General features: G+C 37.9%; 1 protein-coding gene across 1 annotated transcript; it reads right to left on the bottom strand.

Annotated features, from left to right (window-relative positions):
- Window positions 1–518: 518 nt before the first annotated feature.
- On the bottom strand, window positions 519–11,963 carry IER3IP1 (immediate early response 3 interacting protein 1). The gene is made up of 3 exons (XM_081149788.1): window positions 11,764–11,963; window positions 4,696–4,797; window positions 519–3,604 (listed from the first exon to the last, which is right to left on the bottom strand). Exons 1-3 carry the CDS (start codon window positions 11,852–11,854, stop codon window positions 3,549–3,551), a joined length of 249 nt encoding a protein of 82 aa, XP_081005914.1. The 5' UTR covers window positions 11,855–11,963; the 3' UTR covers window positions 519–3,548.
- Window positions 11,964–12,350: the final 387 nt, after the last annotated feature.

Here is a 12,350-nt window from a genome sequence, read left to right as displayed (position 1 = left end):
AGGTGCCAAAATGTGAGACCAGATTAGAAGGTACTGCAGGTTTATAAGAGATGCTTAAACTGTGTGAAAACAAAGCAAAAAAGAAATTCAAGATACCTTTAGTGATAAAAGTCAGAAATTGGCGATAGATTGAGTGTAAGGGAGAGGAAGGCATCCAGATAATTACTAGGTTCCAGGTTTGGGTAATTGGGTCATTCACTGTGACATGGAATTGAAAGAGGACTAATGGCTCCCTCCTCACCAAAATACTCCGACGACTTTGCTGCCAAACAGCAAAATCAGTAAAGAAGGGATGGGACTTCAAAAAGGGAGGGGCTGATTCAGGAAAGAAAAAGATGGAGTGGAGATGTAAAGAAAGCAGTACCAGAACTGAAACAAAAAAAGTAGGATTCCAAAACTTACCTTGAATCATTAATACCTTTGGACGCTGCCCACTCTGCTCACAGAATGTGTTCACAATATCTGACATCTCATGACTTATCAGGGGCCAAGGAAAATTTTAGCAAAAAATAATTCCATTTTGCATGGTATCAAAATTTTATTATTGGTCATAACTTTGAAACTAAGTCAATGAAAAAGTGATTTATTTCACCACAAACATTTTACTTCAGGAGAACATCTCTTTGGTTGAGGTACATCTAGAATAAAAGGTTAGTGACCTGAAAAATATAAATATAAATCACCTAGCGAAGACTTCTGAAACAGTTATTGACCAATTTTACAAATGAAGCAACCAAAACGAGGTCTTAGGAAGTTTAAGTCATCTGATAGAAGGTTCCTGCTTGGCGTATTAGAAATATCCTGCCTCCTACTCTTTTTACTCAAATATACTGCTTTTTTTCAAGTGATTTTATGAGTATATACACATACACACAAGTGATTACATATGCCTAAAGAGCACAGATCATCTTGCCTACTCTATCTAAAGCAGGGATTTAAAAAACACACTTTTTAACCATGTTTTTTGAAAACTTAGGGTTTTATGGAGGTGCCTTAGGAAGCTTGACAAGAATTAAGGTGGAGGCTGAACAATGGGCCTTTGGGCCCCATCCCTGCTTCAACTAAAAATCAATAGTCCTGCTAACATCTGTTTTAGATATTGGAGTATTAGTTATTATTCCTTTGAAAGCCTGGTTCTGCTGTTAATCGAAGTTTGAAAACTATTGTACTTAAGGATTAGGATATAAACTTGGTTAATATTAACAGACTACAGCCCTAGCAGGGTGGCTGGGTTGGAGCATCATCCTGTACACCAAAAGGTTGTGGGTTCAATTCCTGGTCAGGGCACAAACCTAGGTTGTGGGTTCCATCCCCAGTCGGGGTGTGTTCGGGAGGCCACTGATATTTCTCTTTTCCCCTCCCTCTAAAATCAATAAACATATCCTAGGGTTAGGATTAAAAAAAACTTAAAAATATTTATAGAGCCAAGAACCTTCATGACAGGTTAGAGGTATACAGATGCAGGGTCAGAATACATAGGACCATAAACATCTTGGATATTTGGAGGCCAGAACGATCACAAATTGGTAATTCTGAGAATGGCTAAGGAGGGCGTGGGCAGGCTAAAATAAGGTACTATGGTTACTAAATCACAACTGCTCTGGGGAAACCCGGGTTAACCTGCAGAAGCTTGCAGACCTCCCTTCAGGCACATTAAAGTTAGAAATGTGTAAGCTGCCTCCAGAGATGAAATACTTTGATGTTCAATGCTTCACTTTCCCCAGAACTGCTTTGCTCCAGAATACTATGATCCTGCCCTGCTGTGACTGCTTCCCAATGGAGTGTGAACTTGGGCAGTACCTGACACTAAATGAGCATGAAGGTGTGTTGTAATGTTTTACATGAAAATGGCATCAGGGCAAAGTCTCTCTTTCTTTTTAAAATTTTGTATGGCTCATAGCTGGTGGAAAATGGGAGTGCCCTCAATTAACTGAATCTTTTGAATATGGTCAGTGGCTTACACTCAGACTCATGAATGAGCTCTTTGTAAGGCCAAAAGAACATTGTCTCTAAGTGCCAAATGTGTTACCCACATGAACCAAATAATCAACTACAAATCCCTGATACTTTTCTTTGGTTCAGCTACAAGCCCAGGGCCCAGAGATAATTCATCTCTAACTCAGGGATGGCCAACAGGCATCCAATACTTGCTCCAAAGTTTTAGAAGTAAATTATATCATAGAATAAAAGTTGCTCATGAGTCTTCTTGATCTACATCAGTGATTCAATTCATTAAAGAAAAAATGGATTGTGAATGTTTACTTTCATTAAATCTGTGCTTAGTGATTTTACAGAAAAGAACATATATAAGAAGTGTTAAGCACAAATGAGATTAATTTTGTTAACACTTGACAGGTATACACTAAGGTACAAAAACAAGTACTTGACTTGGAAATTTTGCTTTATTTACAAATGTCCCATTATAAACAAAGATACCATTCCACCCCCTTTAAAATATTATAACCTTTAATTTCCAGAAAAAGCATTTACATAGTTTTAATCTTCCTGCATAAAACTGTAAAATGGGATAAGTAAAATATAGAATGGTCTAAGGCATCAAAACAAAACTTATCCAGCATGAATGTCCTAGTGACAGATGGAAAGAATTAAGAATCACTCTCCTTAATATACTACTCCAAGAACTGCAAACATGGATAGTTTTGGGACAGGTAAATGCTTCACAATAAAGTCTTCTTACATAGATAAGTCTTCTTACATAGTATACTTTATAATTGTGATTGTTTAGGATTGCTCTTGCAGGTTACTATTTATGCTGATTTCAAAAAATAAGTCATCATTGTAAAAAGGGCATAGACTTTTCTACTCAGATTTTTCTACCAATGAAAATATGTAGATACTGACTTGGTCTCATCATTCAGACCAATTACTAAAATAAGAAATGCACGAAAAGAGATTAAAACAAAAACTCAATCACCATGTGACTATCTGACTTAGAAAATTATAATTCTCCCTAAAGTCAGATTGTATTGCTCCTCGATAGATACCATAAATTTGGATTTTTCATAGCTGACAATATAGACAAAATATTTAACCAAAGAGTTCAAAATAAAATCATCCCAATTACCTATTTATCATTTTATATGTAGTAATTACTTTTTTAAATCCTTTAAACTTTATCTAGGAGGATAATCACTCTCTGAGCATCATAGCTAAGTCACAAGGAACTTCAAAAGCAAAAAAAATTCATCCCTGAGAAGTGAGACAAAAAGCTATAAAAACACAGAAGTAACAGTCCTGCACCCTTTGAACAATCTTTACCATAGCACAAACTTTTATTAACAGTCAGCAATCAAATGTATTCCAATCCTGGATAGTTACTGCCTCTGATGATCTGATCTTTTTGTAATAAAACTATAAGTGCAGCATTTTAAAAAATCAGATGAATAGGGACTCTAGTTTTATTATCACGTTTACATTTTTGTCAAGTCCAAAGACAGCCAGCTAAGATACGTATATTCCAATAATGACCAAAGTTATAACTTCTGCTGGCAACTCTTCTTCTGAATTTCCATTTCCCCCATTGATCTTCACCCAAATAGTAAAAGTAATACAATTGCAATTGAGTTTACTATTATCAATGGCACTGCAAAAAAAAAAAAAAAAAAAAAGTTGTTACTATAAAGAAAATTATCAGAAAACTAAGCCATAATTACTAGCATCCAGGAAGGTTGGTAATACCTAACAATATGTCATCATAATCGTGTTGCAAATACTTATAACAGGAATATTCAAACATGCACTGGATCATAAAATCCAAAACTTAATTTAAAGAGGGCTTGTGTGATGGGGAAAACGGTCACATTGACACAACTAGATTAATATGAAAACATCTGTAGATTGTATTGGTGCAGCTCTGGGAACACAGAAGCACACTGGACCCAGGCAGAAATAGACCCATATGGCTACCAGTGAAACTTGACATTAGAAATCGAATGCAAAGGTGATTCAGTAGTTTAATCACCAAATTAAGAATTAACTTACCATTCTACTCAAAGTTGTGATTAAAGCAGCTAAGAAAAGAGGGAGACAGAGAGACCCTGGTTTTTGTTTGTTTTTTTAATATATCTTTATTGATTTCAGAGAGAGGAAGGGAGGGGGGAGAGAGATAGAGACATCAATGATGAGAGAGTGGGGATTGACTGCGGATTGAGCCAGAAACCCGGGCATGTGCCCCAACCGGAATCCAACCGTGACATCCTGGATCCTAGGTCGATGCTCAACCGCTGAGCCACGCCCGCCAGGAAGAGAGGCCCTGGCTTTAATGGTTTTCAGTAAAAGGTTCTGAACTCTATTGAGTTACTCTAAAGTCTTTTCTAAGAGAACAGCAAATACGGGACCTTTATTTTTCTCTTGAAAACTCTATAGAACTCTAGATAACTTTACTACTTGGAAGCAACAGGATTTCCAAAAGGCAAGGATATCATTGTCTTTCAACTCTGAGAGGTAACATAAAAACAGATGACACCACTGAGCATTCCATTTGCAACTGGCTTAGAAATAAGAGGCAAACTAAGAAAGAAACCAATAATTTTTAAGCAATAAAGCCAGGTTAAAGAGAAAAAAATTTCCCGCTGCAAAGATGGTATGTGATAGTATTCACACCCAGAAGCTTTGCTACTCAAATCAAGCTACAAAATTAAAACTTAAGAGTGTTCCACTAGTTTTTTGTCTTACCTCTCATTACGGTTCTTACAGATCGAATAAGGTTCATTAGCTGAGATTTAATTCCTGGCTCCTCTCCGAATCCGCCAATTCCCTGGTCTGTTCCCCAGCCAACTGCATAATATAAAAATGATTAGCTGTGTTAAAATTTATTATGTCCTTGTCTTGCTCTCTCATTAGTCATTTTCTAAGAGATTATCAAGCCTTTGTTAAAGACATAAAATATAAAGTCATACAACTTAAAAGTAAAAACACTAGTAAGTGAAATACTTTACAGTATGTTTTTTACTTTTGATAAGCAACAAAAACTCAATTCATTTCCACTTTGGTTTTATAAAATTAACTAAAATCTAATAAATTATTCCATGGCATTTAATTCAGTAAAGATGACCACTGTAACACCCTGATTATTTTACTCCTTTTTTAAATTAACAAAATATTTTTCAAGTCAGGACTGAACAAGCAACGTCAAGCTGAATAATTAATTAGCTCAATTCGGAATTTATAAAACCCAACGTTAACTATCAGTATAATAACAACACTGTAACAGATTCACTATCTACATTACACGGGGGAAATTTTAACCTAAACTTGGCCACAGCTTGGTGAGGCCTGCAGAGCATGTTCTGTCACGCCAGCAGGGGCACATCTTTTCCCCCCTTGACCATTCTTCATTTCTGTCCTGAGGTGAGGAATTTAGCTCACTATCCCACTTATTTTCTGTAAATGAGTCTTTTACCTTCTACATCCTTTTCCTGATATTATAAATCATTATTTCTTTACCTTTACCTGCTAGTTCTTTTTTTATTACCTGATACATTCTTCTAAAGACTTACATGTCCTCATTTCTACAATGTGTCCTTCTCTTGTCCTCATTTCAGGTTCACCTGTCGTATCTCATATGACTACATTTTTTTAAAAAATCTCAAATGACTTAATTAATTCCTGACATGTTAACCCTTAAACTTGAAGATAGAGAACAAGTCTTTATTTTATACATGAAAGAACCAAGTATCATGAAACAAGATTTCACTTTGCTTAATGATATTTTGTTTCGGCAACTCCAGCTGACTAATAGTTTCATGTTTCTTTTAAATTACTCATAATTACTATTGGATATAATAAATACTTGTCTGATTTTTTTAAACTGTGTGGTTTTAAAAAATAAAGCTATTTTTAAAAACCACATACAATTCACACATTTCGAGTATACAATTCAGTGGTTTAAATATAAGGTGTCCCAAAAAAATGTATACACACACTTTGAATAATTATAAAGGCAGTGTTTATTAAAATACATTTCATTTTCAAAATTGAGCTATTAGCTGTTAAAGTGTATATACATTTTTGGGGATACCTGTATGGTTCTCAGAGTTATACAACCATCACCATACTCAATTTTAGAACATTTTCATGACCCCCAAAAGAAACCCTGTACCCATTAGCAACCACTTCCCATCCTCTCAGACGCCTCCAGCACTAAGCAACCACTAATCTGCATTCTGTTTCTATATTTCTATATTTCCTATCCTGGACATTTCATACAAATGGAATGATATGTGATCTTTTATGACTATCTACTTTCACTTAGCATAATGATCTTAAGGTTCAGCCATGTAGCACATATCAATATTTCATTTTTTTATTAATAACATTACAGTGTGGATATACTACATATTATAGCCACCTATTCATCAGTTGATGGACATTTGGGTTGTTTCCACTTTTTAGCTATTATACCCACCAACAATGTATAATGGTTACAATTTCTCCACAACCTTACCAACATATTACTCTTTTTTATTACATTCATCCTAGTTGGTATAAAGTATATCTCATTACGGTTTTGATTTGCATTTCTCTAATAATCAATAATCTTGACCATCACCCAGCCGGTGTGGCTCAGTGGTTGAGCATCGACCCATGAACCAAGAGGTCACTGGTTCGATTCCCCATCAGGGTACTTGCCCAGGTTTCGGGCCCAATCCCCAGTAGAGGGTGTGCAGGAGGCAGCCAATGGCTATTTCTCTCTTAGTGACGTTTCTCTCTCTATCCCTCTCCCTTCCTCTCTCTAAAAAATAAATAAGTAAATAAACAAACACAAAAGGAATCATGATATGTGATCTTTCATGACTAGCTTCTTTCACTTAGCATAATTTGACTATCAGATAACCGTTCCAAATTTTTAATGTGTGCACTGGATTATTCATCCTTTATTATTGAGTTGTAACAGTTCTCTATACACTCTGAATAGCAGTCCCTTATCATATATATGATTTGCAAATATTTTTTCCCATTCTGTGGTTGTCTTTTTATGTTCTTGATGGTGTCCTTTAAAGATACAAAGTTTTTAATTTTGATGAAGCCCATTGTATTTTTTCTTTGGCTCTTCTGCTTTAGTGTTGTATCCAGGAAGGCTTTGTCTAATCCAAAGTCACAAAGCTTTATGCCTATATTTTCTTCTAAGAGTTGTATAGCTTTAGGTTTTACAGCTTATAAGTCTATGGTCTTGAGTTAATTTTTGTGTTTAGTATGAAGCAGAAAGGTTCAACTTCATTCTTTATTCTATGGATATGCAGCTGTTCCAGCACCAGTTGTTGAAAGATTATTCTTAACCCATTGCATTGTTTTGGCTCCCATCAAAAATCAATTGACCATAAACATAAGGGTTTATTTCTGGACTCTCAAGTCTGCTCCATTGGTCTACATGTCCGTCCTATGCCAATATCACACTGTTTTGATTGCTGTAACTTTGTAGTAAATTTTGAAATCTCAAAGTGTGAGTCATCTGCTCTTCTCCTTCAAGATTTTTTTGGCTATTCTCAGTCCCTTTCATTTTCTTTAGAATCTATTTGTCAGTTTCTGCAGAAAAAAACCAACTGGGATTTTGATAAACATTGCATTATATCTGTAAATCAATAATATTGTTTGGTATCATCTTAGCAACATTAACTCTTCTGATCCATGAACAGAGGATGTTATTTTCTTTAATTATCTTTAAAAAAATTCATTCTTTAATTTCATTCAACAATGCCTTGTAGTTTTCACAGCATAAGACTCACACTTCTTTTAAATTTACTCCTAAGTAATTCTTTTTGATATTATAAAATAAAATGGTTTAATTTCATTTTTTGATTGTTCATGTATAGAAAAATAATTGATTTCTGTTACTGATCTTGTATCTTGCAACCTTACTGACCCATTTATTAGTTTTAATAGTTTTGGTAACTCCTTAGGATTTCCTATACAAGATTATGTCATCTGCAAACAAGAGATAGTTTTACTTTTTTAACCTCACAATCTGGATGTCTTTATTTCTTTTTCTCTCATCAAACTGCCCTGGCTAGAATCTCTGGTACGATGTTAGAAGTGGCAAGAGAGGGCATCTTTTCTTCTTCCTAACTGGGGAAAGCACTCAGTTTTTCACCATTAAGTATAATGTTAACTGGGGGTTGGGGTATTTGTGTGCATGTTTCCTAGATACTCTTTATCAGACTGAATAAGTTCCCACCTATTTCTGGTTTACTAAAAGTTTTTGTCATGAAAGGGTACTGGAACTCAATGAATGTTTTTGCTGTGTCTACGATGATAATCATGTAATTTATTTATTTTACTAATATGATGTATTACATCAATTGATTCTTGAATGTTAAACCAACCCTGGATTGCCTGGGGAAATCCTATTTGATTTAGTTTGCCAGTATTTTGTTAAAAATTTATATCTATATTCATAAAAGATACTGGCCTGTAGTTTCTTTTCTTGTAATGTCTCTGTCTGGTTTTCACATCAGATTAATACTAGCCTCATGACATGAGTTGGGAAGTGCTACCTCCTATTTTTTGGAAGAGTTTATGAAAAATTGGTATTAAGCTTTTACATGTTTAGTAGAATCCAGCATTGAAGCCTGGGCTTTTCTTCATTGGAAGTTTTGAAATTACTAACTCAATTTCTTTATATGTTATAGGTCTAATCAGATTTTTTATTTTTTCTTAAGTGAGTGTTATAAGCTGTATCTTTCCAGGAATCTGTCTATTTCATCTAAGTCATCTAATATGTTGGCATACAATTGTTCACAGTATTCCCTTTAATCCTCTTCATTTCTCTAAGGTCATTAGTGATGTCACCCTGTTTCATTACGGATTTTTGTAATTTGAGTCTTCTTTCCTTTTTTTTGGTTTTGTTCTTTCTCTCCACTGTGTATTTCATTACTTTTTAATTTTCACTGTGATCTTTCTTATTTCCTTCCTTTTGCTTTTTTTTTTTTTTTTTTGCGGGGAGGTGGGGCACAGGTTGTGGCTCAAATACCAGAAATTCTTACTGTTTTTACTGAGAATTGATAGATTTTCTTGAACATCAATTTTCTTGAACTTCGTGATAACATTGGATAATCTTGTCTCCATTTTGTCACTTTTCACTTACTTCTCAACCCATTCCAATATGGATTTTACTCACTGCTGTAACTGCTCTTATAAAATCAGCAAGGACCTTATTACCCTGAATTCTTAGGAAACTTTTCGGTCCTTATCTTACTTGGCTTCTCAGAACATCCCACTGTTGTACTATTTTTTCTTCAAACACTCCTTGCCTTCTGTGAAACCCCAGATTTTCCCTTCTTTCTGTTTTGCTCATTCATCAGTTTCTCCTGTCAGTTCTTTCATCTCTACCTAAACATTAAATCCCGGAAGAGAGTCCAAGCTGTACTGGTCACCAATTCCCTTTGTACTCCTCTTTCCCTGAGCACTTTCATCTTTTCACATGGCTTCATTTATCATGTGGCGGGCAAACTCAAAGTTCAATCTCCGCTCTGGCTCTTGCTTTGTTTTATGGATTCAAGTCCTACTGACTACTCCACATCTCCACTTGCATATCTCACGGACATAATCTCAAACGTGGCATGTCTAAAACTTACTACATTCTCTTTACCTTCTTATCCACACCCCCCTCCCCAGTTTTCCTCTAGTACTCTCTCAGTAAAATTACTACCCTTCACTCAGTTGCTTATGCCAGAAGACCAAGAGAGGCCTTTGCCTTTTTTCTTTCTTCCTCGTTCCCAATGTCCAAACAGTAAATTTTGCTTTTTCTACCTTTAAAATATCTCCTGATTTGTAACAGCTTCCTAGGGCTACCATAACAAAGCACCACACACTGGGTGGCTCAACACAAAAGAAATTTATTTTCTCACAGCTCTGGAGTCTAGAAGTCTGAAATCAAGGTGTTTGTAGAATTGGTTCCTCCTGGGGATTCTGAGAGATAATCTTGTCCATACCTGTCTCCTAGCTTCCCATCGTTAATGGTAATCCTTGGGGTTGTTCGGTTTGTAGCCACATCACTCCAATCTCTGCCTGTGTTGTCACATGGCCTTCTTCCCTCTGTGTGTCTCTGTATTTCTTTCTCCTTATATGGACCACTCATTGGATCTAGGGCCCATCCTAATCCAGTGTGACTTCATCTTACTAACTACACATCCAGAGACTCTATTTTCAAAGAAGGTACATTCACAGGTACCAAGGGTTAGGACTTCAATATATCTTTTGGGGGCAGGGGGACACAATTCAACCCACAACATGATCCCTTCTACTTTTCTGTTATGTATAGTGGTGAAAAGATGGACTCTTGAGTCAGACTGCCTAAGCCTGAATCCTAGGCCTGCCACTTCTTAGCTGTGTAACCTTAGAAAAGTTACCTATTCTCTTTTGTGCTTCAGGTTCTCCATCTGTAAAGTAGGGATGAAAACTATCTATCTCATAAGGTTGTTGTCAGAGTTACTCAAGTTAACACTATGTAAAGCACCTGATACAGACACCTGGCACACAGTGTTAAGTATTAGTTGTTATTATGCCCTCTCAACTGATAATATATCCACCATCTCTACTTGTCTTGTTTGGAATGGTGTCCACCACATGCGCTCTTCTACCCTTCCAATCTGTTTTCCATACTGTAGTCAAAAGGATCTTGCAAATAACACAAACCTGGTCACGTCACTGCTCTGCTTAAGACCTTGTGTTCACCTGTCCCAGAGTTTTCACACCCTCTCAACTTCTCCCAACCCCTCACCTTCACCAAGTTAATGTTTACACACTTATCAGATTTGGGGTCAGGTGCACTTCCTCCAAGTAGCTTTCAGATTCACAGGCTAAAGTTTCACTGCGCTTCTCTTTCATAATATTCTGCAGCTTTGTTATTGTTATTTGTTCAGTTTTATTTAGATTAACTTCCATTAGAAGGGCAGGGTAACTGCCGTCATCTCAGCTTTTATTACATGGGCTTGGCACGTCATTTATGCTCAATAAATCTCTTTTGAAGGAATAAACGAGCCGATCTTGTCCATGGGTTTGCGTTTCGGTGATTCACACAGATATAACTAGTACACTGTGGCAAATGGTGCACATAACGCAGGATCCTGCTTCACTTCTGCCTCCTAACAGCAAGAAGCAGCCTGCCCAGGGTGGCGTGGAGGCTGCTGGACTGTGAGGTCCCGGTTGGCATAACGTGTGTCTTCGTCTTTGTATGATTCTAGCACTGCTCCTGGGACATCGTAGGCACCAAAAACTATGCGCTGAGTAAACTTTCTTGGAACGTAGGTGGCTGGATGTCGCGAGAGTCCCTACACTTTCCCTTTCCTTTTTACCCCCAAAGCCCAGGAACCCCCACGGCCCTCCATCAGTTGATTCACCCGATCACCTAAGCTCCAAATGAGCCACGCCCTTCCCTCTTTAACCGAAAACTCAGACCCCAAGTTTTTGACTATTAAGTGATCACTGAGAAGTGCATTAAATGACTGACCGAAACCAATCCTAGGCAGGGTCCCTGGCTCATCTCAGTATCGCCCTCATCCCAGGGCCCGGCTCCCAGGGGGCGTCTGTTGAACAATCTCTACCCCGCTGCTAAGTTCAAACCTGGTGAGATGAAAGTGGCTCGGCTTTCCCCTCGCAAGGAAGGGCTCCAAGAGCCGAGCGCTCTGCAGCCCGTCTGTCCGGGCCCAGGCTGTCCCCTCAGGCGGCCCGGCTCGGTCCGCGGTCGCCCTCCCCCCGCCGGGCTCCGCCGCGGCCACCTCAGCCCCGCCCCGCGGCCCCACTCACTGTTCTTGAGGAAACGCTCCTCGTGCAGCACGGCGATGGCATTGACGCAGAGCAGGGCAGCCTGCAGCAGCGAGTACAGGGTAAAGGCCATGGTCGCCGGGAACCACCCGGAGTCCCAGCTAATTTGCCCACAGCCGTCGCGGGGAACGTGGCGCCGCCACTGCCGGTGCTCTTCTACGGCGGCCGGCAAGGCCCCAAACGCCCTTTCCGAGAAGCTCCGCCCCCCAGCTGGCTAAGACCCGCCCCCGCGCTTACGTCAGCGAGGTCCGTCTGCTTAGCAGTCTAGACCTGAGCTGTGCTGTGCAAGCTATTGTGAAACGCCTGAGCTGGGGCTGGTCCCAATTGTGGTGTTGTAAGTGTAAGTTACAGGATTTCAAAGATTTAGGACGAAGACAAGATAGCAAAAATCTGCCAATAGTTTAAAAATGTTGATTACATGTTGAGATATTTTGAATATATTAGGTAAATAAATCAAATTTACATTAATTTTGTTTATTTCTACTTTTAAAAAAAATGTGGCTGTGAGGACACTGATAATGACATATGAGGCTTGAATTATATTTCTATTGGACAGTACTGTACTAGAT

This window comes from Miniopterus schreibersii, assembly GCF_964146895.1.
Source record: "Miniopterus schreibersii genome assembly, chromosome: 10".
NCBI lineage: Eukaryota > Metazoa > Chordata > Mammalia > Chiroptera > Miniopteridae > Miniopterus > Miniopterus schreibersii.
The sequence above is the reverse complement of the archived record's forward strand: the minus strand, read 5'-3'. Positions and strand labels throughout refer to the sequence as shown.

Bases quoted from the DNA above. Each gene is read 5' to 3' on its own strand.
- IER3IP1 (XM_081149788.1), bottom strand. From the start codon at position 11,854: ATGGCCTTTACCCTGTACTCGCTGCTGCAGGCTGCCCTGCTCTGCGTC. The intron at 4,798-11,763 runs GTGAGTGGGGCC...TATATTATGCAG, and splicing joins GGAGCGTTTCCTCAAGAACA to TTGGCTGGGGAACAGACCAG. The intron at 3,605-4,695 runs GTAAGACAAAAA...TTTTTTTTGCAG, and splicing joins TGTAAGAACCGTAATGAGAG to TGCCATTGATAATAGTAAAC.